Here is a 26,163-nt window from a genome sequence, read left to right as displayed (position 1 = left end):
CATACGTTAACTGGACTCGTTAGTTGAGTCAGTGGCATTCCAGTGGCCATTGACTTGTTTCAAGTTGATTTTTTTTTATACTGAAGAAAATTGTAACATTATTGAATGTTTTGAAACTTATATGTTATTGTCTTCCATAAGTGTGATATTTTTTTACAATTTACAATATTTTGTCCCAAAAGATTTGAATTTATCACATATTTGATGGCAATTTAATATTTAATTTACATGATATTTGTCAAACCATAAATTGAATGAACTCGAATAGATTCATCCGATATGTTAAGTAGATTTAATATGTTAATGTATTTTAAGACATTTTTAGTAATTTTAGTGAATGTTTAAATAAAAAGATTATTATATATTTAATTTAGTTTTATTTTTTATTTAAAATATATCACAGATTTTTTTTTTCAAGTTATCCTTTGTTTCAAATAAATTAATAGATTATCACTTATTCTATATAATATCGTAACTGCAGATAATTATCAACATTTTTCTTTTTTTTCTTTATTAAATGTTAACAATTCACCGAAAGCATTAAATAAAATGCCTATTATATCGCCATTGTCATTTTCCGGTTCCTTTATCACAATCTGATCTTGAGATTGTTTATTTATAACAGAATGTTCACCATTCTTCAATATGTCTTCACAAATTCTATCAAATTCAATATGAAACTTCTGTTTGTTTATCATTGGAACTATCAAATTGTATGTGTTGATTTTTATATTGATAGAATCGGCTAAATTTTTATTACTTTTATATATTTTCTCCCATTTAATTCCGTCTTCGTCACTCAATGGATATGGACCTAAGTACATTCTATCCTTTTTTATTTCCTCCTTTAAAGCATCAATATCTTGATCTATCTCTTTTCTCATTGTTATCCATTCTGGTGTAAAACCATTGTTTATTAACACCTATAAGAGACAAAGAATTTTACTGTATTTCAATGCTGTAACATATCAACGCCCCTGTCGAATAATCCTGTAATGCACTCTTACCGGGTTCTTGCTTTTCCGTCGAATTCGGCATCTAAAGGTCCTTTTACACATTTTTTTATATTTTTCTTAATGTTAATTACGGAGATAAAAACTTATTATGGAAACAGATTTTTTTTATTTCCGGTATTATCATTTTTCCTTCATAGCACAGAATACGCCCAGAATACATGAATGAAAATACAATGAAGCTATAAAAATTAGCTTTGTTTTGGTATCTAAAAGATTCTTGTAAAATAATTATTGATGAAGTTATTAAAGAAATACGGTTTTTTGCTTCTCCTGAAAAATTTTATTTTTCCTATTAAGGGGTTATTCGGTGGGGGCGTCGATATGGTATTTGATGTTACCTTTTACTTAATTTTATTGGATCATAATATTTTTACAAGTGGTAAAAAAGCCATTAATGCTTACCTCATTCAATTTATGAGTAGTAAAATCAACATATGGGTTTGTATTCTGATCTTTCAACGGTTTTCCCTTACCACTTAAATTCTCAAACTCTCCTTTCGATATTGACTCTTGTATTAAATCCTCAACCAATCTATCAAAACCGTATTTAGTTTTGATATCATGTTTCTTACTGTAGCTTTCCTTTTTTAGTAGTGCCTTATCGGAAGCTACAGCTTTAGAGATACGATGTTCCATTACATTAGCAGCAGCTTTCTGTGCTCTTGCTTGTTGCCACTGTTTCTGTCTTTGGAAGGGAGTTCCATAACCTACACCTTCAAAGCTTAGGTACTGACGATGTTGAGGTGCTGTGTGCTGCAATTTTTTTTTTATTTAGTATTGTTAAATTATTTTTATTGTGACACAATTAAAATTTGTAGAAACTAAACAATTCCTAAAATTAGAAATCTAAAATTGATTTAATATATATTTAAAACAGATATTAAATGTGAAATCAGCACTTTATTAAGAATGTGTACATAAATATGACATACTTTGACATCATGCACAATTTTCTCCACTTCCTTGCTATTGCTGACTCCGGTGTTATGTTTTGACAACAATCTGAATGCATTCTCTATAGCAACAAACTTCTCAATATTTGCATCTGGAGACCCTGAGTCTGGATGATACTTCTTAGCTAGCTCAAGAAATGCATTACGAACATCCTCTTGTTTTGAATTAAGTGGTAAGTTAAGTACTTTATAACTATTCTGAAAGTAAAGCATTAAATAATAATTGGAACGAAGTTCCTTATCGCGCGTTGTGAAAGGGGGCTAGACGGAAAAAATTCTTACGAAAAGTTGTCACGACACTTTTAACGTCTACTTCACCATGGCAACGACGTGACAATATATAACGAAAATTCATAAAAATAAAATGTACTTCTTGTGAAGACTTAAGTTTTTTATTCATAGAATAAACATTGGTTCCTTCACTAATTAATCGAAAGGAACTTCGTTCCATCCGGGTGTCCCTTGACACTTCTCAAGTTTTTATCTTTTTTAACATGAATATATGTATACATGTTTATATGTGGTAAAAAGCAAGCAGCGATCTGAAATCCACAAAGCAGCAAAATGACCGCTACCCATCGACAGAGAAGGGGAGGTGCAGAAAGAAGATATTACCCATTCCTATACGTCTCCTCCACCGAATCCACCTTCCCATCGGGAATCCTATTTCCACCGAAGAGAACAAACTAGGCCTCTGACGCGAAAGTTTTTTCTTTTAAGGTATATTTAGCATTTAAAATTAGTTTAAGTCATGATAATGAAAATGATTGACTTACTTCAATATTCTGTTTGGAAATAGTTTCAATTCTTCGACGAGGACAGTAATAAAGTGAAGTCGTTTTTAGGTAGTAACTTTGTAACAACGTTTTATTCATTGTTGTTTGTTTGATCTTATATTTATTGTATACACTGTGTCTCAGAGTGAAAAAAGACAATTTAAATTGAAAACACGATAAATAATCTTTTCTTAATGATATAAGTTCCTAGTGAGAACAACTTGAAATTGCATCGTCAATAATTATACATTAATACGTAACAAAATTTGATAACATTTTTGATTTCGACAAAATGACATTTTATTTATTTTTAAATTTTAGGATAAAAAATACTGACAGTGACAACCAAAATTAACATTTAACAAAGATAATGTCAATATCTTTTATGTCCTAATTTGTTGAGTCCAAATTATATTTTGTAACGGAACATAGGGCGAAATAACATTATAGAAGTGATTGCGATTAATATGTATGTTCTTCAAATAAAAACTTATTTGTAAACTTCTTACTGTATCAGCAACGGCTTTGGTTTCACATTCTCACTTCCTCATGAAAATTAAAACTTAAATCTGACATGAATAATTTACTCTTTGATTTTGATTTGACATATCCGCGACAGCAGTTGCGAGTTGCGTTAGATTTTTGACATTAAGTGAAATGAAATAATTGTGACTCGTTGTTATTCTAGTGTAAAATATTTGTAAATTATCATTTGAATAAGGAACAAATTAAGTGAAATTTTAATTTTCTTGTGTATGTGATAAATGTTCTAAAACAATGCCGCTAAATGTGCAAGACGTCGCTAAACGGTATCCAATTCATTGGCTGGTTTGGAATAACGAGCATGAAGAACTCAAAAACTCCTTGGAAGCTAATAAGGTACACTCGGGATCTCATAATTTATTAATTCTACAACTATAACTCGGTAATTAGGAATTATATTTAGTAAATATTATATAAAGTAATAACTGTTGCTTGTATTTAATTTAATGCAGACAATGCTAGAAACAATATTCATTAAAAAGGTTAAATTATTATGTAAAAACTATGAATAATATGTTAAAACTAATATTATATTTCTGATATCGAAACTACTTTTATTTGTATGTATAAGATAAATATACTATTGATAATACTGTGGGGATTTCGTTATTTTACTTAATTTATTTTAATTACAATCATATTGAAATTTTGCATTTGTTATATATATTACATTATACATATTATTATTTTGATGTTTTAAAACTGTGGGATAATATTTACAACTTACAATTAAAATTTGAAACTGCAAAAACCTTAAATGTGTAGGTTTGTACAATGTATTGTCGTGTTACCATATAAATATTTACATACTCCAATTTAAATACAGAAAAAAAATGGTAAAAATACAGAAATATATATAAGAAAGTTTTGAACACAATGTTCTATGTAGTTACAAAATGACATCACATTGTATGACTCAGTTAGCACTTTTAATGCTGACCACTGATAACAACTTGCCATTGAATATAATTAACATATATTAACCTAACAAGGTTACATAAATGCAACATGTAACTATGTTATATGATATTTATATGTATTTTATTATATTGGAAGTTAAATACAAGCTTTTGTTTTACACAAATTCAGATTGAGTATAGAGCTTCTCCAGATCATCATCATCAGCTCACTATACATCCCCAATGTGGGTCTGGGAGCATTACCTAAGTTAGGGATGACTAGGCCATAGTGAACCACGCTAGCCCAGTGCGGGTTGGTTGATTTCACACATATCATTGAACTTCTTCTCAGATATGTGCAGGTTGCATCACAATGTTTTCCTTCACCATAAGAATGTTGGATTAATGTACATATGTAAACCGTAAATCGAAAAACACATACATTAACTAATTTAATCCATTCTTTAACTAATTTAATTAATTATTTTTTATATAAACGCTAACTGCCACTCGCGACTCCCTCCCCGCGATATTATAAAAACTTAATAAGTAGCGGATGTGTTAATCCAGACTATGTTCTACATCTGTGTTAAATTTCGTCAAGATTTGTTGAGTCGTTCTAGAGATACCTTCAAACAAACATCCATCCATCCAAACTTTCGTATTTATAATATTAGTGAACATAAAATCCTATCCCAACCGTGTAATACAAATGTAGGTCGTGGGTAAATGTAGATTATTATGTTAATCGTAAATGTGTGGGAGTCCGTCTGTCGAGGAAGTAAAGTTTTTGTATACGGCTTTGAAGCCTAACAAACATATAGCCGTGTTTATAAGACATACTCATAATCGTATTATCATTAAAAGCCGTACAAATCGACGTGGCCATGATATGTGATACATTTACGAAAATATGCAAAACCACGCCGAATTTTGTCTCAATAAGCGTTCGATAAGAGATAAAATTCACTTATAGTTTTTTTTTAAGTATGCCATATTGTATACTATGCCAAACGAAATATACCAAAACATTGGCAAACTTTCTTTAAAAGAGTTAGTGTCACTAATTGCGGGTTTTGACTGTCGAAACACTTGTAAACAAACATATTTTCATCTCTCTTGTTTATTTAAAAAACATACGGAGACAGTAACAAAGATTTAAAAACTTCTTCCTTATGACTGATGGTGCCGCAATTAACTCTATCTCTCCATTTCTTAGTAGGTATAGTATTTTTTTATTGTTAAGAATGGGAAAAATATATATAATCTGTATTCCAATATGTATCATATTGCAGTTTACGAAAGAAGATATCGAGTTGCGAGACCCGCGCGGGCGCACGCCATTACTGTTGGCGGTGACACTAGGACACATCGAGGCTACGGAGGCGCTCATCAATGCCGGCGCTGATGTTAACTGCGAGAAAGACGGATGGACTGGTAAGATGTGAATGAACGGAGTAGGCTTAACCTGCTTACAAAACCTATCTTAAATGCCACATTCAAATTGTAACAACAATATTTTTGGGTGCATGAATTGGCCGGGTCAACCGATGTCTGTCTGTGGTGTGGGTCTCGTATAGACTTACGACTACGTAAAGCAAGATAAATAATCAATTATAAGATTCAAGACCAAAGTTTTGTAAACAAGAACTTACCGTGTATACTAAATTGTTTTGATAGCTTATTAGGTATCCCATGAGAAAATGTCTTAGTTTTACTATTGTATTATTTATTTGATATCTCTCAATCTGCCATTGTTTAATGCAATCCTTTGTGTTAACGATCGATCGGCAAAAGTTTATCTTTCACAATGTAGTTATCACGATGTGTTCGTGTACCTATAGTTCAAATAAAGTTAAAACAATACTGGTATTAAATTTGCGAATATATTTTATAAAAAAAAATTAAAAGTACATTTTTGTTGTACTTGTAATTCTAAAAATGCCTAACATTCATCATATGAAAGCTAAAGTTTTATCTGATTTACGGTTATACACGTTTTGGAATACATTATTTTTATTGTAAAACGAGCGATGTTTTAGTCTGTTGGAACAAGTTATAGACATTATCAATTGAGTTCAAATTTAAAGTATCAATAATTAAAGTAAAACATTTTTTACGATGATATGGTCGTATTGTAGCCGTGCAGGAGGCGACGGCGCGGGGTGACGCGGCGCTGCTATCACTGGTGCTGTCGCGCCGTGACCGGCAGCGGCAGGCGGCGCGCGCGGCCGGCGTGCCCGACCTGCTGCGTCGGCTCAGCCTCGCACCCGACTTCTACGTTGAGATGAAGTGGGAGTTCACCAGCTGGGGTAAGTTCATTTTAGCTAATATTTCGAAAATCAAATTATTGGAAATTAGTTTGACTAGTAATTTCAGAATGAATTTGTGTAATTAAAAATTGTATCCTCTCAGCATCCAGAATATTTGAAATTGTTTTGAAGAAAATGTAGAACAAACTGAGATTTTGAAACTAAACGACATTTACCTTTCAGCATGCTCTAAATGTCTCTGTCCTCTCTTCCAATAATAAAATCACGTTTCTCTGCCTGTTTTGTTTGAGATGCGCTGTTCGAAGTATTACGTCGTTTGTTACAGTGCCTTTAGTGTCCCGTTACTGTCCCTTCGATACGTATAAGGTGTACAAGCGCGGTGGCAACGTGCGCGTTGACACCACGCTCGCCGGCTTCGATGACACCAATTGGCAGCGCGGGGAGCGGTCCTATATATTCCGAGGACAGGGTATGGACACTGCGTCAGCTTATCTTAAGCAAAGAACGTACATATGAAAATCTTCACTATATAAATGGAGACGATGGAGTAACCTTACTATGCTACTATTTGGATGTCGGATGGATGGATGGTAGATGGATGTTTGTTAGTAGGTATCTCTAGAACGACTGCATAGATCTAGCTGATACTTGGCATAGACGTAGAGCAAAGCCTAGAAGAATGTATACTACTAATACTACTAATTAAGTTTTTTTGTTAGAGTCGCGGTCGATAACTAGTAAAGAAAGGGGGGGGGAGGAAATCACTTTAAAATTGTCTTAGTTTGTGTGTTTATGTTTTGTGTATAGGTAATCGTGCGAGCCTGGTTGAGCTGGACCACACGCTGGGTACGGCGTGGTGCGAGCAGCTGGACGCCCACGAGCCCGCAGCGCACCACTCGCCGCCGCGCCGTGCTCTGCTGCAGCGTCTCGCCGCACCACTCGCACTCAACTACCTCGACACAGACAAGATCAGCTTCGAGAGGTATACACACAGACACACAAACACACACGCGCGAGCCCGCAGCGCACCACTCGCCCCCGCGCCGTGCTCTGCTGCAGCGCCTCGCCGCACCACTCGCACTCAACTACCTCGACACAGACAAGATCAGCTTCGAGAGGTATACACACAGACACACAAACACACACGCGCGAGCCCGCAGCGCACCACTCGCCCCCGCGCCGTGCTCTGCTGCAGCGCCTCGCCGCACCACTCGCACTCAACTACCTCGACACAGACAAGATCAGCTTCGAGAGGTATACACACAGACACACAAACACACACGCGCGAGCCCGCAGCGCACCACTCGCCCCCGCGCCGTGCTCTGCTGCAGCGCCTCGCCGCACCACTCGCACTCAACTACCTCGACACAGACAAGATCAGCTTCGAGAGGTATACACACAGACACACAAACACACACGCGCGAGCCCGCAGCGCACCACTCGCCCCCGCGCCGTGCTCTGCTGCAGCGCCTCGCCGCACCACTCGCACTCAACTACCTCGACACAGACAAGATCAGCTTCGAGAGGTATACACACAGACACACAAACACACACGCGCGAGCCCGCAGCGCACCACTCGCCCCCGCGCCGTGCTCTGCTGCAGCGTCTCGCCGCACCACTCGCACTCAACTACCTCGACACAGACAAGATCAGCTTCGAGAGGTATACACACAGACACACAAACACACACGCGCGAGCCCGCAGCGCACCACTCGCCCCCGCGCCGTGCTCTGCTGCAGCGCCTCGCCGCACCACTCGCACTCAACTACCTCGACACAGACAAGATCAGCTTCGAGAGGTATACACACAGACACACAAACACACACGCGCGAGCCCGCAGCGCACCACTCGCCCCCGCGCCGTGCTCTGCTGCAGCGCCTCGCCGCACCACTCGCACTCAACTACCTCGACACAGACAAGATCAGCTTCGAGAGGTATACACACAGACACACAAACACACACGCGCGAGCCCGCAGCGCACCACTCACCTCCGCGCCGTGCTCTGCTGCAGCGTCTCGCCGCACCACTCGCACTCAACTACCTCGACACAGACAAGATCAGCTTCGAGAGGTATACACACACACACACAAACACTACACGATAGAACTGATTGAATCATCTCTGAACCAAAGCTCAGGTCATTGACTTGAACTGCTGAGCTGCGATTCCACAACTAAATTACCAGCTCACGGATCATCGCTATGTACTATAACTATGTGAGATGAAGAGTCGCAAACTGCTTTTAGACTCGTAGTTCGCAGCTGAAATGTAAATCTATATACAGGTACAAAGCGAGCTGAGCTGCTAGTCGGTTTACTAATTTGCTTTACACATGTGAACTGAGAGCGAAGATGCAAATCATCATTTTTAGTTTTGTTACCAATGACATGACACGCACATTTCTATAGCTCATCATCATCAGTTATACGTCCCCACTGAGAGGCTCGGAGCCTACGTCTCATAGTCAACCAAGCTGGTCCATATGTGCAGCATATGTTCGCATGTGTTCGAAGTTTACCGTAAGAACGTCAAAAAACACAGGATCTGCAGATTACAAGTCAAGAGTTCAAGATCTGAATCACCGACACTCCTCATTTCTATGTTTAAGAGCTTTGTATGCATAATAATAGCGTGTCAATGTACTTTTCAAATTGTATTATAGGAACAAAAGTGGCATCTGGGGTTGGAGACAGGACAAGACTGAGACGGTGAACGGTTACGAGTGCAAAGTGTTCAGCGCCAACAACGTGGAGCTGGTGTCGAAGACGCGCAGCGAGCACGTGCCCCGCGGAGAGCGCGCCCGAGCCACCCCCCGCGCACCCCTCGCCGGCCTGCTCGCGCTCGCCGACAGGGAGGGTGCTTCGCCCCTGCTCACACCCGAACAGGTACACCGCACTCGCTACCGTCATGTAAGGATACGTTCTATCCACAGGTGGGCACAGTTAATCGAAAAGTTAACTTCGTTAATCGTTAATTCGTTAATTAAAAAATTAACTTCGTTAATCGTTAAAGCGTTAAATTCTCGAAATTTTAACGCAAGTTAAAGTTAATCGTTAACAGTTAACCATACCAAAGTTATACATACTAATTTCACACTTATGTGGCGACACTTGTTTAAAATTGTAATTTGACTATACAGTTATAGAATGTACACATTAGTATTAGAGACAAATATGAATGCATTATAGTATATTTCATTACGAGTGCGGAAAGCCTGTCATTGCAAAGAGTTCCGACAAATATCTACCCGAGCCGCAGCGCAGCCGAAGGTGACGGTTGACATTTGGAACACGTTGTAATGACATTTTCGCACGTGTACTAAACAACTATTTTTGATACAGTTGCGAAAAAATGAAGCAATTTAATAGAATAATAAAAACAAAATAAACTCAACTAACAAAAATGTTTGGAAAATGGTGCCAACCGTAAAAGAATTTCTTCACCAATTTCTTCACCCATTCTGGGTAGGCAAAGGGAACTATGCCCAAACAGCCAAGTCTTCAGTAGATTATTTTTATTGATATGAAATGAAAATGAAATTTAATGAGATGAAATAAAATGAAAACTAACCTAATTCATTGAATCAAATCATTAAATCTGATATTATAACAAATTAGAAGCTTCTTTTTAGAAATATTTGCATGAATCATAAAAACTTCAATGATTTTTTTTTGTAAAAACTTCGTGGTTGGTTATTCTTTTTAACAGACATTATTTTGACAGTTGGGAAAGACAAGTTTAGAAAAGCTAAAGAAAAAGCAAGAGTAAAAAAGTGTTTTAATACAGTTGCTCAAAAAGTGGCGTATTGCAGGGACGAAGAGCGTTTGGAATGTGGGCTATTACATACTCATGCTTTTATATACTCGTAATGAAATATACTACTTCGAACCTTGTTTTGATTTTGTCCTGTTGGTCACGTCTTTCCCGGACGCTCTGATGCATCACACTTGCACGCTTCACATATTATATCAATTATCAACTCGTTCGTTCACAATTCGAGTCACCGACAGTCGCCCAACATAGCTTACGAGCTTACGAGCGTGGCGTGGCACGTAATTTAAACAAAATAACAGCACGTCTCAAAGTTTCTAATTTAACGATTAACGGACTTTTATTAACGGAAGTTGAGTTTAACGGAAGTTAACAAAAGCGTTAACACTTTTTGAAGTTAACTTAAAAGTTAATCCGTTAAGCAAAATGTTAACTTCGTTAATTAACGATTAACGGATTAACGAGTTAATGCCCAGCTCTGGTTCTATCTGTACAGCGCTATCTAGTAACCAGTTCAGAAAACAACAATGTCAAATTCGGAATTTATTATGTGTAAAATGTAAATTATAGTCATGGGTAAATCAATTAAAATTGATGACTTGCAGATCAGCTCACGTTTCGTTTACGTGAAGCAGATCAGTGAACTATTACTGCTCACTTTGTACTCTGTATTATTTACTCTGCAACTCACTAGATGTCTCGTAGCTCTTTGTCTCGCATAGTTATAGTACATTACGTTGAGTCGTGAGATACTAGTTTAGTTGTTAAGTCGTAACTCTAAGTTTCAAGTCTATGTGAGTTGAACTTTTGAGCTTCTGAGCTTATTTACACACGTCTATTTTAGAATTAACAATTTGTGTAATTGAAAATGAAAAAAAAAATGTTTCCAGGACGAGGTAGATGAAGAGCCTCATACGAGTAGATCCTCAGAAGACGTGAAGCCGGTGACATGGTGCGAGTACTTCAGCGAGATGCCGCTGGAGAGGGACATCGGCAGGCCCAAGGAGATGACCACCAAGGTGCAGAAGTTCAAGGCCACGCTCTGGCTCTGTGAGGACTACCCCCTTGAAGTAAGACATGTAATCACTAATTATGGGTTCACTTCTCTTATGGGTTTGTTTTTTTTATATATCTTTTATAGAGCTATTTTTTTTTTAATTTTTTTTATTGAAACGCCACAAAAATTATTTTCTCATATTTTTTTACTTAGAGTTCATCTAATTTATTATAGATTATAAAATGTTGGACTAAGTCAGTGATTGTCAAACTTATTTCTTTCACCGCCCCCTTTGAATATCAATTATATTTCAGAGCGCCCCTAATTTTTATTCAGCCCTAAAACTTAAAAACCACAATTTCTTTACTTTTTATTAATTTCAATGCCCCCATTTTTTGGGCCCCTTATCGCCCCCTCCTAGGTTTCAAACGCCCCCAAGGGGGAATTATCGCCCACTTTGGGAAACACTGGACTAAGTAAACTATCTTTAAATATAAACTAGTAGATTAAAACTAGTTTTAGTAAAGAAACCACTTGTATGCAGCCGGGTTGGTTATTGAAAAATTATATTTGTCATCTTAAATAATAGGACAGAAATAATAAGATTTGTGATTGTAGCAATTGATTGAATGTGGATGACTATAGTAGATGATGATATAGTAGATGATAGATGTAGAGGACCAAAGAAAGTATGGATGTATTGTGTGAAAGAGGATGTGTAAGAAGGGGGTAATATCAGATATGACGGCTGATAGAGATGTATGGAGAAGTACATACTGTGCCGACCCGCCATATGGAATAAGGACAGGTTGATGATGATTGTACTAATACAGTTGAACCTGAATATGGTGGATAATAATTCTTCCTAAATTATAATTACAAACCGTTAAGATTTATGATCCTTCAAGAAGAATCTGTGGTTCCTCTAATATTATAGATGTCTATGGATGTCGTTGAACACATCAGTGTTTCTGCTGTTCATTTGCCTGCTTATTTTTATTAAAAAAGACTTAGATAAGAGAAAACCCTCTATGTGCTAGGGAAATATCTTTGGATTATCTCTTAAATCAGGGATTCCCAAAGTGGACGATATTGGACTTAAAGGATTGCTAATTCTCACTCTGTCTTCTATTGACCTAAGTCAGAATGAATAATAATAATAATTGATCTTAAAAATAGGTAATTTGACCATGTGGGGGTCTGAGGTAACAGTTCATTTTGGAAAAGGGGGTCACTTGTCCAAAGTAGTTTGGGGATTCCTGTCTTAAATTATTTAAACTTTTCGTGAGATATTATCATTAAATAATATATAAAACGGCTAAAACACTCATGTACATTTGTCTGATGTCGGCACCGACTAGTTTCGAGCCCATTGGGGTGATTGGTCGGTGCCGACACCGGACATATGTACGTTAGTGTTTTAGCCGTTTATATATTAGTTAAGGATTATTTCTTATCTATGTTCAACTGTATTTCTAAGTTATTCGAAGCAAAGCTTTTAAGTTTCATATATACATAAGTTAAAGGTGATCATAGTTTGTAATTTTTTCAGTTGCAAGAACAAATAATGCCGATTCTTGATCTAATGACGGCGATATCATCTCCGCACTTCGCTAAATTGAAAGATTTTATACAAATGCAACTGCCAGCGGGTTTCCCTGTTAAAATTGGTAAGTTGGTAACAATTATAACAATATTTTAGTCATTTAATGGTTACTAAGGATGTTTTAAGTATTCAGTAAGCGACTGTACGTGGTATACACTAATTTGTGTTATAAATTTAATTATTTGATATAATAATTCTGACAATTCAAGTGAAAAAACGTGAAAATGTAAGAAAATGAATTGAAATGAAAAGTAAAAAGTGAATTAATCATTTATTAGTTAACTAATTGAAAATATAATATTACTAGAAATAAGCGCGTCTCAAAATTATTATTTTGTACATTTTTTGTCCTTTTCACACTTCATTTATATTATATATATCCGTTCCAGTTGTACGCTCTGTGGAAGGTAAAAAAATACATTTATCACCCGCAAATACATCACTTGCTTTTTAGTAGACAGAAAAGAAAAAATAACGCGTTTAATTACAACTTTTCGACACTTTTCTCACGTATATTAGGCGCCTTTTAAATTATTTGCAGCAAAACTACAGAAATATGGGAATGTTATGCCAGTTTATTAGGCGTACGTAATATTTGCCAAATGGCATGTCTTTTTATTTATAACAGCTAATATTAGAGCGAAGTCTTATACTGAGAGCTTAAAATACTAAATATGCGAGACGATAACTAAGAGAAAGAAATGTGTATTTAGTTTTGAAATCAATTCTTACAATGTTATTAAATTATTTATTATTATTTTCTTTCATCAACATTTCAAATACCCTCACTTTGATTGGTGGAAATACATGTAGAATAATATATTGCCATCATATCTTCCTTTTATATGAAGAAAAAAAAACATCAAAAAGTTCTTAAATACAGATTTATCTAAAGTCGGAAATACATATGAAATTGACGCTACCGTTTCGCATATTATAGTGAGGCGCGCTTATATTTGCCTATCAAAGTTAGGAATACCACAATAAAGCTTTAATACGGTAACATAATAAACATTTTTTTATATTTAATTATATACTTAACACATTTTATGCCACAATTTATTTCAACATCGATTTAAGTCGGCATTAAACGTGTTAAACTTCGCACTACGCACCATCATAGTCTTTTACCTTAGAAAGTACCTTAGATGTATTCTTACAGAGATCCCACTCTTCCACGTGGTGAATGCTCGGATAACATTCGGGAATATATTCGCGACGGAGTCCCCTGTACCGAACATCGAGTGTATACAGGAAGGGGAGAGATTGTCGTGTATAGTGGACGACGCTTGCTTTGAGATAGGGCGAGGGTACAGAGACGCGGCGGCCTCTGATGACAGGATGTCAAATGGCACCGACGATGATGAAGGTCTGCTCCAATACGCGATACAGCAGAGTCTCATGGAGGCTGGCACACATGATGATCAGGTCAGTTGACAGGGTGTCATGTATAGTTGACAATGTTTGCTTTACCTTTGGAAATATGAAAAAATTCCGATAACGAAAAACCAGTTTATTAAATTTTTTCTGTTTGTCTGTTTGTAATGCCGCGTTTGTTCCGGGTAATCTCCGGAACGGCTGGACCGATTTTAACGTGATTTTCAATGGAAGGTAGTTGATGAAAGCGGGCATGTTATAGGATATTTTTTAATTCTGCGCAGACGAAGTTGCGGGTGATCGCTAGTTTAAAATATATTTATTGCATAATTTGTATGTATGTAGGTGGATGTGTGGGAGGCGCTGCGCGGTGCGCGGCCCTCCTCCCCCGCGCCGCCCCGCGCTCTCCTCGCAGCTGAAGAAAGACAACTGCAAAGGTATCTTTCCTTTCCTTTTACCTTTTTTATTATAAAAGGTACCTTTCTATTGTATTTAAGTTTCAGATGGATATTATTTACTTGTATAGTCTTTGATTGGAAAGCATATTTTTTTTAATTATTTTTTCATTATTTTGCAGGAGATGGAGATTTTAGTTGTTATTTTTATGACCCTTAGCTATTTTATATCTACTTAATTATGTAATCTGCTATTATTATGATTTCTAGCGATATTTATATGAACTTTTTTTTTAATGCGACTAAATTCAATAATTATTTTGATTAATTGATAGTAATTTTCGCTAAAGTATTTATTATTGTTAGGTACAGTTGACAATAAGTCTATGACTATTGGTTGGTTTCTGAGAAACATATCATTTCTGTCATTATCTTTGATAAAATAAAGATAACAATATGTTTTCTACAAGGATTTCAATCTCAGAAACCAACTATACATTAATTATGGGCTAATAAACTTCATATATGTGACTTCTCAAGCTATTAAATAACTACAAGTTACAATAGATTTTTAGGCTAAAATAAACAACTATTTGATCTAAGTTCTTTATACGCTTGAAATGAAATTTCTGGAAATTTTAGAACATTAATTGAGCTAATAAAATCGTATATGACAAGTACTTTTGTTAGCAATTGTGTGATATATGCTTTAAATACGCTATATTTATGCTTTATGAGTTGTATTCCGCTAGAGTTTGTGTAACGCTAAGTATTGTATCAGAGCGATAGAGGCGTCTCTGTCGCTGTTGAGTCCGGAGGAGCGCGCGGAGGCGGACGAGATGTTGGCCGCGGCGCTGGAGGCGGAGGTGGAGGTGGGGGAGGGCGGGGAGGTGGAGGTGGATGCGGAGGCGGAGCTGCGCGCCGCACTGGAGCTGTCAGCACGCGAGCACGCCGAGCTGGACCGGCGGAGGCAGGATGAGGAGCGCGCGCTAGATGAAGTGCTGCGTCTCTCACTCATTGATAAGTAGCGAAGTGACATTCTACAGGTAAAGGGTTTTAATATATTTGGCATTTGACCTTGAACTGTGCAGTTTCCTCCCCCTTTACACTTTTTTTTGTATCGGGGTGGGGGGGATACAATCCCACTAAAACCCCCTTAATGGCTGTCTTGTTAGTATTTAACATCAATACACAGTTTATTTTATGAGAAAAACATCTGCTTTTTTGTTATTTCCTGAGAAAATTAAATGTAATTTCATAGAAATCCTTTTTTTAATTTTTTTGTTCTTTGTTTCACTACTTTATCTAAAATAGATGTTTTTCAGGTTTCATCACAAAGTAAACGCGTCCACAAGTTTGACTTCGCCTTACAACTGCGCTGCAATGTTGCAGACAAATTTAGTTCTTATTTAAAAGGCAATTAGATTTATTTCACCTTGTCTGTGACAATACGCGGTAAATGCGAACACGATAGTGAATTTTATATAATTACAAGCCTTTTTTGAACCCTTAAACATTTTGACCTTCCATTATGCTGTTTTTTAGTTTGACATAATAACAACAGAGGGCGTTGTCAGCCGATGATCTAGGCTAGATCTAGGGGGGCGTAAGTAAGAAAAATTTCCAAAGGTAATACTTATTAGTTAGGGAATGAAAAAAAGTGGTAAGTAGTTTTTTAGTTATGTAGTCTAGAGAGGGGAGGGGCTAAGGGCTGATATACAACACAAGGGGCAATTTATTACGTAAGGGTGAATTAAGCGAATTCAAAACATCTTATTCTTACCTAAGATTGTTTCGAGTTTTGCTATTTTTTTTATTTTACACCCCCCTTACTAACATTTTCTTTAACGGCTCCCCCTAGAAAGCCTTATGTCACCAATGAATAGCCTCAAAAGTACCATATATCGAAAAAAATTAACAAACAATTGTTAGAAAAATAAATAATTAAAATATTGTGATATACTTACGTTAGTATATTACATCTGTATGTATGTATGTATGGATGTATGTATATAGGGTTCAAATAAGGCTTATATGAATAGGTAATTTGAAATGTTATGTTCATTTCAGTGATATCAGTTGAATTTGTGATTATATTTGGAGGTTATGTCAATTTTGATGGAAAGTTGTTACGAGTTTACATTGAATAGTGTAGTTGCGTATTTTTTATAACTAGTAAAATACGTTAAAAGTACTTTTTGATCATAAATCAAATGATCTGTCATAAAATTGTCTATTCCTAATTTGATTTTTTTTTAAATAATCTCTTGCAAAGAAATGAGATACAATAAAATATATTAAATTAAACCGCGTTTAATATTAAGCTCTATGTTAAAAAAAAACTTGAGAGGTGTGTTGGGACACCCGGATGGAACGAAGTTCCTTTCGATTAATTAGTGAAGGAACCAATGTTTATTCTATGAATAAAAAACTTAAGTCTTCACAAGAAGTACATTTTATTTCTATGAATTTTCGTTATATATTGTCACGTCGTTGCCATGGTGAAGTAGCGCTCATTCGTCGTTAACATACTTACTATAGCAAAAAGTGTCGTGACAACTTTTCGTAAGCATTTTTTCCATCTAGCCCCCTTTCACAACGCGCGATAAGGAACTTCGTTCCAAAAATACCATAGACAATTATTTTACTTTTGATTTATTATGAAATAAATTGTATAAATTATAGTAAATGTATTTCTGACAACTTTCCACAGTAAAAAGTCAGCGTTAATTTTATAATTTACTAGATAAAAAGACGCAGCAAAGAATATGAACCAAATAAAAAAATCTAGAATGCTAGAAAAAACCAATTTGTTTATTGCGTCCTTCGAAACTTAAATCTTATTTAGGGTGTATTTTAAATTTTATTAATTTAAGTTTATTTATTGTATCTAGCAGACTGTAATGATGCCCCAAAAACGTCCTGAAAAGCCTCAATGTTCTTCCTACTGTATACTTATAGATAGCATTTATAATCTAATATGGTTTTTTAAATTGTATGTATGGAGTTGTGTCAAATTATCTTTGATATTATTTTTCTTGTGCTTGTTAAAATCCACTATTTTATTATTTAACTAATCTTATACATCTATAAAATTTTCGTGTCACAATGTGTGTTACCATATTCCTCTGAAACTGCTTGACAGATTTTTATGTAATTTTATATACATACTAGCTGTCGCCCGCGGACGGACCGCGCGCAGTTAAAAAAAAATGGGGGGGGGGGTATGAAAAATAGATGTTGGCCGATTCTCAGACCTACTGAATATGCTCACAAAATTTCATGAGAATCGGTCAAGCCGTTTCGGAGGAGTACGGGAACGAAAACTGACACGAAAATTTTATATATTAGATTCATTAGGTCTGAGACTCTGTTTCTATCTATTTTTCACACCCCTAAGTGATTAGGGTTGTCCAATACTAAATTTTTTATTTTTTTTTCCACAGTAGAAATTCCCTAGAAATAATTTATAAGAAAAAAGCAACGTTTTTCAACTAATTATTTTAGTATATACATAATATTTGAGTAAATTACCAAAGCTGGTGAGTATTATTTGGTGCCTTACTCATATGTATGAAAACATTTTTTTTCGCTATGTTTTGTCTTTAAAATCTCTGACTAGGTGCGAAATATGTCCTTGATTCAATATATTTTGTTTGCATTAATTTATTTTTATACGAAAATGATCTCAAAATGAACTTTCTATAATTATATTGCATTTAAAAAAATCTTTGATCCTTCGAGTCGGATTTTATCATACAAGTACCAATTTTTTTTTAATTTTATTTCGATAGTTAATGTAATAAATTTGAATTGTATTTATTTATGTATAATTTTATCGGTTATTTTGCCAATCAAATTAAGTCCATAACGCCAAGCAATAAATGTGAAATTTGTTTACATTTTGGATTCCTAATCCCGTTTCCTATTAGTTGTGAGTGAGGTTGTTTGTTGAGTTGTAAACAAGACAAAATTAATTAATAAGTATCCAATGCAATTTGTATCGTTTTTGTATCGTATTAGGGTACATTTTTGACCGTCAGTATTTGAAAGTTGGTTTTAATAATAAAAATTGTATGCAGTTATACATACGTTTTACAATCGGTGATATTTATTAAAAATCGATTGAATTATATCAATTTTTTTATTTTAAAAATCTTCCCTTTCCTTGTATACACTCCTTTACTATTCCAGGTAAGTTCTCCATCTTAACACATCTCTGTTGCCGGTGCACATTTTCCCCTTCTCTTATTAAAAAAAAACATGTTTAATAGTAGTAGACGGAAACAACATCTGTTGCACGAAGTTGGCGCGCCTGGTGAAATACCTTGACCATACAGAAGACAAGCGTCAAGTAGAAGTAATTCCGCGTCCAGTTTGTTATGTGTGGTGCCTAAAGCATTTTAGTCCTCTCCCTTCCCCACCCATTTCTTATAAGGAAAGGGTGATAAAGGAAAGTGTATTTGACATAGGGAGGGGATATATCCACTTTCTCTGTGTCCCCTCTTTTGTCGATTAAAGGTAGGCAACAGATCTACAATTGCGGATGTCTGTGGGCAACGGACACATTTTTAGATATTCAGGTGGCCGTGTTCGTTTGTCACCTTTTGATATAAAAAATGTGCTAATTTCAGTGATGCGAACATATAGGAAGAATCCCAACTTGAACATATATCTATATATATAAAAGAAAGTTGTGTTAGTTACACCATTTATAACTCAAGAACGGCTGAATCGATTTGACTGAAAATTGGTGGGCAGGTAGCTTAGAACCAGGAAACGGACATAGGATAATTTTTACCCCGTTTTCTATTTTTTATTCCACGCGGACGGAGTCGCGGGTAAAAGCTAGTTTGTAATATTATTTACCGTAGAACAGAATATTAACAGTGAAATAAATGAATACGCACAATATTATCTATGTATTTAAAATTTAATTTTCGTTACTTATATACAAATTACAACATTCACTATTATAATAGGTATTAGTTCGTCCTATATTTACATATGTAATAGTACACTTTAGAAGCGTCATTTTATTTATCAAGTTAATAAATTACATCAGGAAACTTTTGGAATAGTGAGTACTCACGAATCATAACAACATTACACTTCGGGGAAAGATCGGACACACGAACATCGGAATAGAAAAATTGGAACTGTACACTAGAAAAGTAGCCTAACTCGATAAATTAACATCAAACGTGTACTAAATGTGTTCGATCTCCTTTCCGTACTGTATTGTACTTACTACGTCTAAAAATCTATAAAGATTCCCAAGTAAAGCAACGAGAACAATTAAAATCATCCAAAACTTAAATAATAACAAAATAAATACTTTAGTTAAAAATGTTTTTTTTTCTTCTTATTACATTGATTCGTTTTAACAATTCCATTGACATTTCATATATATAGTAAATTTTTTTGCAACACTTTCAATTACATTTAACATTTTAAATCGTATACGAAATAAATAATTCTAACCTACATATAAGAACTTGAATAAAATCAAAACTAAATTTATTTCAAAAGGACAGTATTGTGAGATATGACATTTCTCTTATAGATTAAAAGATGGCCGCCATGTTCGTTCGGTATTGATCTATAAAGTTTCCGGCGCGAACATAAAGTCTCGGAATTATTTGTGTCCTTCGCAATATACATTTTATGACAGAACTCCACGTTTATGTACTAACAATATTTTATTTATTATTACATGATAAGATAAATTTCCAAAATGTTAACTTACGCATCGTTTTTCGTTGGTTTTATTTTGATAATATATTCTTGTTGTTATTAATACAGTTACAGTGAAACATTAAGTTAATATTTTTATTAGTGATGCAACGGATGTCTGTTTCCGTTTCCGCAAGTGCGGAAGTTCCGCACCCTTTTCAACATCCGTTTCTGTTTCTGTTTCCGCAACTTTTATAACGGAGATAAAACGGAACTTTACGACACCTGGGAGATCCAAATGCGCGGCGCGAGACGCGCAGTCCGCGCGCGGCCTTTCGGCACTTGTCGCATTTGTTTGTTTACGTACTTTTTCGTGAATTTAAGCGCGTAATATTTTCTGCTGCTGTTTGAAACAATCAGCTTCTCTTGCTGGAGTTGACTGTTTAGTTGTTGTCCATATAAAATTTGACAACTGGCAAAATGTGACTATTTCATACTTACGAGTTATTAAATGTGCTTTTGAATAAGTGATAACCATGCAATATATCATCATCATTATTATTATCAGCTCACTATACATCCCCACTGAGGGGCTCGGAGCCTACCCCAAATTTGGGGTGATTAGGCCATAGTCAACCACACAGGCCCAGAGCGGGTTGACTTCACACATATCATTGAATTTTTTCTCAGATATGTGCAGGCAGCATCACTATGTTTTCCTTCATCGTAAGAACGTCGGATAAATGTACATATCTAAATCGAAAAACACATTGGTACATGGCGGGATTCGAACCCAGGACCTGAAGTCAAGTGCCACGAACCACCGACGCCTAATAATTATATCTTTTTCTAATCTAGATTTGGTGTATTTGATACTTAGCACATTCACTGTTTACAAAATAAAAAAAGGTAACAGATGGGAGCCAAAACTTTTTATGGTGAATTTTTATTTAGTATCTGGGAATGTTTGAACATATAGATAAATTAATAATGTTATTATAATTATTTAAAAAAAACACATTTTTTGCATTTGAGCACTAGGATCATCATTTTGAGCACTAGGGATGGCAATGGTTTAGTTCACTAATATGTAAATATTTGTTCCACTATTGCATTTCTATGTACTAATATGTTACAAGATTTTGACAATGTCAAGTTTTTCATCAAATTCCAGAATATTGAGTAGAACATGTAAGGATACTAATCAAAACCAGCTTTTATCTTCTCGGTTCAAGATCTTGTAACATTTCATACACACCCACACATACACACATGTGTCATAGCATTTTCACTACATTATTCCCACAACAAGAAGACCTGGACTACGAAATACCCGCAAACGCCGCCGAAGTCCCTGCAATCACGAACGAGGAATTCGTAGGCGCATACAACGCAATAAAGAATAAGAAGGCGCCGGGTATGGATCGCATCCCTAACGTAGCTCTGAAGGCGGCAATGAAGGGAGAGCAAAATGGGTTTCAGGAGGTATTTAACAGTGGTCAGCAGTGAATGTATTAATAAAAAAATATATTTGTTGTTTTTCAACACGAGTGGTTTGGCGAACATTAATTTTTAAATAGTGTAATTTTGTTTCCTGAAAATAAATTTAAAAACTTATTGAAGCACAGTAAAAATACATACATTGAAGGCTAAAGGACACCGATATCCAATGCCTTAATAAATTAAAAACGAATACAAAGTGATTTTCCAAAAAAAAATTTTTTTGTAAATATGTTTTTTTTATTATTTACACTTCTGTTTCCGCATCCGTTTCCGTTTCCGTTTCTGCTAAAATTTATTTTTGACATCTGTTTCCGTTTCTGGTTCCGGTAAGACACTTCCGTTGCATCACTAATTTTTATTGTACATATCTTAAGGCAAACTTCGGCGAGCCCAAACATTGACTATTTTTTTTATTGAAGTTACTTAGTCATAACCAATGTTAGCATACTTAATAACTTGGTATCTACAGACACTACTTGTTTCATTTAAGCTATCCTAAATAAACCGAATATTAGAGAAATGTCAAAGGAATTATTATCATGTGAATCATACAATTTAAATACGACGCTAACACAGATACAAAATGGCTAAATTGAGAGAGGAATATTTATCATTTTAAATTTATTTTAATCATAAAAAGTTTAATAGAAATATATTCGTAGGATTACACTTATCTCGATAAGTAATAATTAGTATAATATTTAAAATTTTAATTCCATCAATGTGGCCGTGGCTTTAAGTTCAAAGGAACCATAAACTCCGTCCTACTCTCATTTTAGCCCGATTGCTGTCACTCGTGTCGACTCTTCGGGACGAGAACTCACGACTCAAACATTAGTCGAACGTTAAATAAATAAATATTGAATATTTGACGGCAATTATTCTGCCTTGTAAATTTGTAAAATGTCACGACTCACTGGGCCAGTATGATGAACGACTAAACACGACATACTATGAGTTCTCATCAGAAGATGTCAACTTGTAACGTTTTGTCTTTATTATAATGAGCACTGGACGCAGGTTGATTTTGATATATAAAAGTCGATAATTATTTATACCTGCAAAAGAGAGCTTCGTCAAAATTTATATGAAAAGGAAAAAATATGATAATCCAGATTACCCAGCCTTTATATAACAATAAGGTTTTTTTAAACTTGGAATCTTCCATAAACAACTGTAAATCGGAAATACATAGTAATAAACAATTAATTTCAAAATCAACCTGGGTCCGGTCGCACCCATAGATAAATTAAATGCACCGTACCTCTTAACTTGCCTAACTACGATATACATTTACAGTCCAACAGGATTGCACTTGTTTGCAACAATGCGAACGCCTCCGCGCACTTGTATCACAACTAAATTATAATTAAACTCTCTGTGCACTTTGTCCGCCACTTTAACTCATTTATTTTGCACCATCTTATAATTTAGAGATATGGTATTAAAAATGTTCACACTTATACGGTACGAATGGAATTGTACCTACCCAGAGAGCCTTTCTTTGAAAGTATTTAATACACAGAAATACTTTTATGTACTTATCTAGCTTTGGCAGGTACGTAAAATACATAACCTCGGCCTCATCTCTTGAACTAAAGAGATACCTATCGCTAGTACAACCTTAAAAAGATCAACTGTTTATTATTATAGAGTTGGATTCCACATAACCTCTTAATCACATGCATTATAATTAATTACAATGAAAACTTAAAGATTTCTTATAAGAATATAATCTATGAAAAAAATAAATCGTATCTATTTATGAGTTAACAATGAAAATACAAAATAAAACTTAAATGTGTTTATAGTTATTAGTTAACTGAGTCAAAATACCAAAACAAAATCACAAATAAAAGAGTAGACAAAAGATGGAACAGATTAAAAAATAGATCTAATACCGACATTCATTTATAAGCAACGGTTAGCGTTTTAATAAATAATAAAGGCATTGTAATGAACTTTAACATTATTTTAGTAAAAACATACAAAAAAAATCAACAGATTGCACATATTTTCTTGGAAACATTAAAATTTCAACAAAACTAAGCCGCTGTTTAAATAAAATGTAATTCACCTGCTAACTGTCAAACTATAGATATCTCTTTGAGTGCATAATTGCATTAACTATTCTTAGGAAATAACCACAAATAAACTTGAAAATAAATAAGAAATTCATGTAATCAAAAATAGTTTTCATTTTGTTCGCATAGAGGAGGTAAACACGTACATAACTGTAGTGTTTCTGTTGAATCGCTGTACCGATTATGATCTAGACAACAGAGGCTCTAGTAAAGGTGTGTATTTTTTAAGGATAAGCAATTCCGTTCCAGTGGTTTAGCATGAACGGTGTGAACTTATCTGTACAACACAATAAAAATATTAAACTGGCAACATTTATAATGATTGCGGAAATGTACAATTATAGTAATTTATAATTAAAAAAATTGAGTTATAAAAAATATTTTTGACAAGACAATGAAGGTTTTTTTACATTCACATATCGATGCAAAGAAAATGTTAGAAAAAAAATGTGAGATGTTTAGTCTGTGACGTAGAAATATTCTATAGTTGTAGATACAAAGATATCTGAATCGGTAGTTTCAATGGCTCGGAAACAAGATATTCTTGCGTCGGAGAAATAGTGTAAATGCGCGATAGCTTTCCACTACATTTATTTACTCGCTTAAATGCTCAAGACTTTATCACAGTTCTCTGAAGGTTCTAAATTATATTACTCCTTTAAAGAAAATTAAGAAATTCATCATTCACCACAGACTCATAATTCAGAAGAATTAATGTTAATACAAACATTTTAGAAAAACAATTAAGGCTAGAATAATTATATAAAACAATAGGCTGAATAATGCTTTGTACAGATAAGTTAACAGGTGACCGGCAGATTATGGAGTGCGGGGGCCCGCAGGGGGCGCGGGGAGCTAACGACATCGGACGGAAAATTTCGTTCAACACTTTGCTTCGAGGTACAAAAATATACTGCGTTATTTTTTAACAATTGAAAATATAAAATTTATTACAATAGAACATAATTAAACGTAAATCAGTAATGCCTCGCCAGTGACGACAACAAAGGATTCCAGCATATAAAACAAAAAATAAATATAAATGTCTATAAACATAAATACTAACTTAGAACATAAATTTAACGGGTCCATAACTGTTCCTTTGCTTGAAATTTGGGCGAAGTGACAGTTGTTATTGAAGCGTAGTGTGTGGTGCAGCTCCCCGCGGGCGCCCCGCAGCCCCGCAGCCCCGCAGCCCCCCGCCGGCGCGGCTAGCCACCGCTCAGGGCGGGCGCGCGGGCGCAGGCCCGCGCGGCGCCCGCGGTCAGTCGCCCGTCGCCGTCACCGACGTCCAATTCCAAGGGCTGTAGCAGCTTTTTTGGCTGGAAATAAAGAAAATCATAATGTTACAAATATATCAAATTGCTCAAGTAGTGGCTGATCCCTTTTCGAGACGACAATGAGGTGGTCTCTACCCTAGCATACCAAGAAATCTAGCTAGTGGGGAAAATTGTGACTGATACAATATTGTCAAACACAGGTGATCACTGATGACACTTTAAAAGTACATTTTTTAAAACATGACTGTATGTACTGCTGATGTGAGTTTTCGAACTGTTGTCTAAATAAGGCCATAGCCTTATTGAGTTGTTTCGTTCTTTTGAAATAATCGACTGTGAAAAGGTCCGGAGCGAATCAATCAAGTAATTTCCCACATTTACCGTGCGGTTCGTTGGTGCAATGCAATAGCCCTACGGCCAGTGTCAAGTTTGACCGGTTTTTCAGCGTTGCATCGCATTGTATGTCTGTGGCAAAGGATGCGAGCACCGACCAGCCGACACACGCGAACTTGACCTACTTGGAAGTTATGAATTATTTACTCGACGTATTTCAAGCGCACGCAATGTTCTGCAAACTTTCTTAAAATACAGTAATTATAGAATGGGTGGGGCTCCACTACACACGTGCAGTGAGTAGCTACACATTATTGATTAGCACAGCACAGAGTAAAAGATGTGACCTAACAACATTATTTCTAATTTAAAAAAAAATCTAAGTATACTGCCCTACTCATAAGTAATGATTATGTACATTTTATAGCGGCAAATAGCCATTTGGAACATAAACATAATTTATAATGTAAGTTGTGATAGATATAAATAACGTTGGCGCGCATTAATGCGGCAACCCTACGTAAAGGAAGATGAAAGCTGCGGTGTTCTTAACGATTGTTCGCAGTCGATTTGACTTTTAAATGTTGCCATCAATTACTTATGATTGTATCACAAAGGAAGCGTGGCATCAATGTGCTTGTCTTAAGGTCAGCTTTGTTTTGTCGAGCTAATTTATTACAA

At 35.3% G+C, this 26,163-nt stretch overlaps 3 protein-coding genes across 4 annotated transcripts in view; 1 reads left to right on the top strand and 2 right to left on the bottom strand.

Annotated features, from left to right (window-relative positions):
• Positions 1-488: 488 nt before the first annotated feature.
• On the bottom strand, positions 489-2,887 carry LOC106709202 (dnaJ homolog subfamily C member 28). The gene is made up of 4 exons (XM_014500922.2): positions 2,746-2,887; positions 1,949-2,167; positions 1,419-1,769; positions 489-923 (listed from the first exon to the last, which is right to left on the bottom strand). The coding sequence occupies exons 1-4, from the start codon at positions 2,842-2,844 to the stop codon at positions 489-491; spliced, it is 1,104 nt and encodes a 367-aa protein (XP_014356408.2). The 5' UTR covers positions 2,845-2,887.
• A 497-nt stretch (positions 2,888-3,384) lies between these two features.
• On the top strand, positions 3,385-16,743 carry LOC106709180 (ankyrin repeat domain-containing protein 13D). 2 transcript variants are annotated; one of them, XM_045680520.1, is made up of 12 exons: positions 3,385-3,624; positions 5,483-5,624; positions 6,329-6,499; positions 6,786-6,929; positions 7,268-7,442; positions 9,123-9,345; positions 11,128-11,301; positions 12,781-12,898; positions 13,997-14,262; positions 14,557-14,648; positions 15,388-15,652; positions 15,932-16,743. In XM_045680520.1, exons 1-11 carry the CDS (start codon positions 3,523-3,525, stop codon positions 15,632-15,634), a joined length of 1,854 nt encoding a protein of 617 aa, XP_045536476.1. In that variant the 5' UTR covers positions 3,385-3,522; the 3' UTR covers positions 15,635-15,652; positions 15,932-16,743. The 2 variants fall into 2 exon arrangements, with proteins under 2 accessions (XP_045536476.1, XP_045536475.1); XM_045680519.1 differs by lacking the exons at positions 11,128-11,301; positions 12,781-12,898; positions 13,997-14,262; ... (1 more) ...; positions 15,388-15,652; positions 15,932-16,743 and having other exon boundaries at positions 7,268-8,530; positions 9,123-9,340.
• An 8,390-nt stretch (positions 16,744-25,133) lies between these two features.
• LOC106709221 overlaps positions 25,134-26,163 on the bottom strand; it is a 69,734-nt gene continuing 68,704 nt past the window's right edge. Inside the window, exon 2 of the mRNA XM_014500974.2 lies at positions 25,134-25,191. Within this exon, the coding sequence (XP_014356460.2) occupies positions 25,134-25,191 (58 nt within the window). The remainder of the gene's footprint in view (positions 25,192-26,163) is intronic.

The sequence above is a fragment of the Papilio machaon genome, chromosome 13, assembly GCF_912999745.1.
Source record: "Papilio machaon chromosome 13, ilPapMach1.1, whole genome shotgun sequence".
In the NCBI taxonomy this organism is placed as follows: Eukaryota; Metazoa; Arthropoda; class Insecta; order Lepidoptera; family Papilionidae; genus Papilio; species Papilio machaon.
Note: the sequence above shows the minus strand (reverse complement) of the source record. Positions and strands in the feature narration are given on the sequence as shown.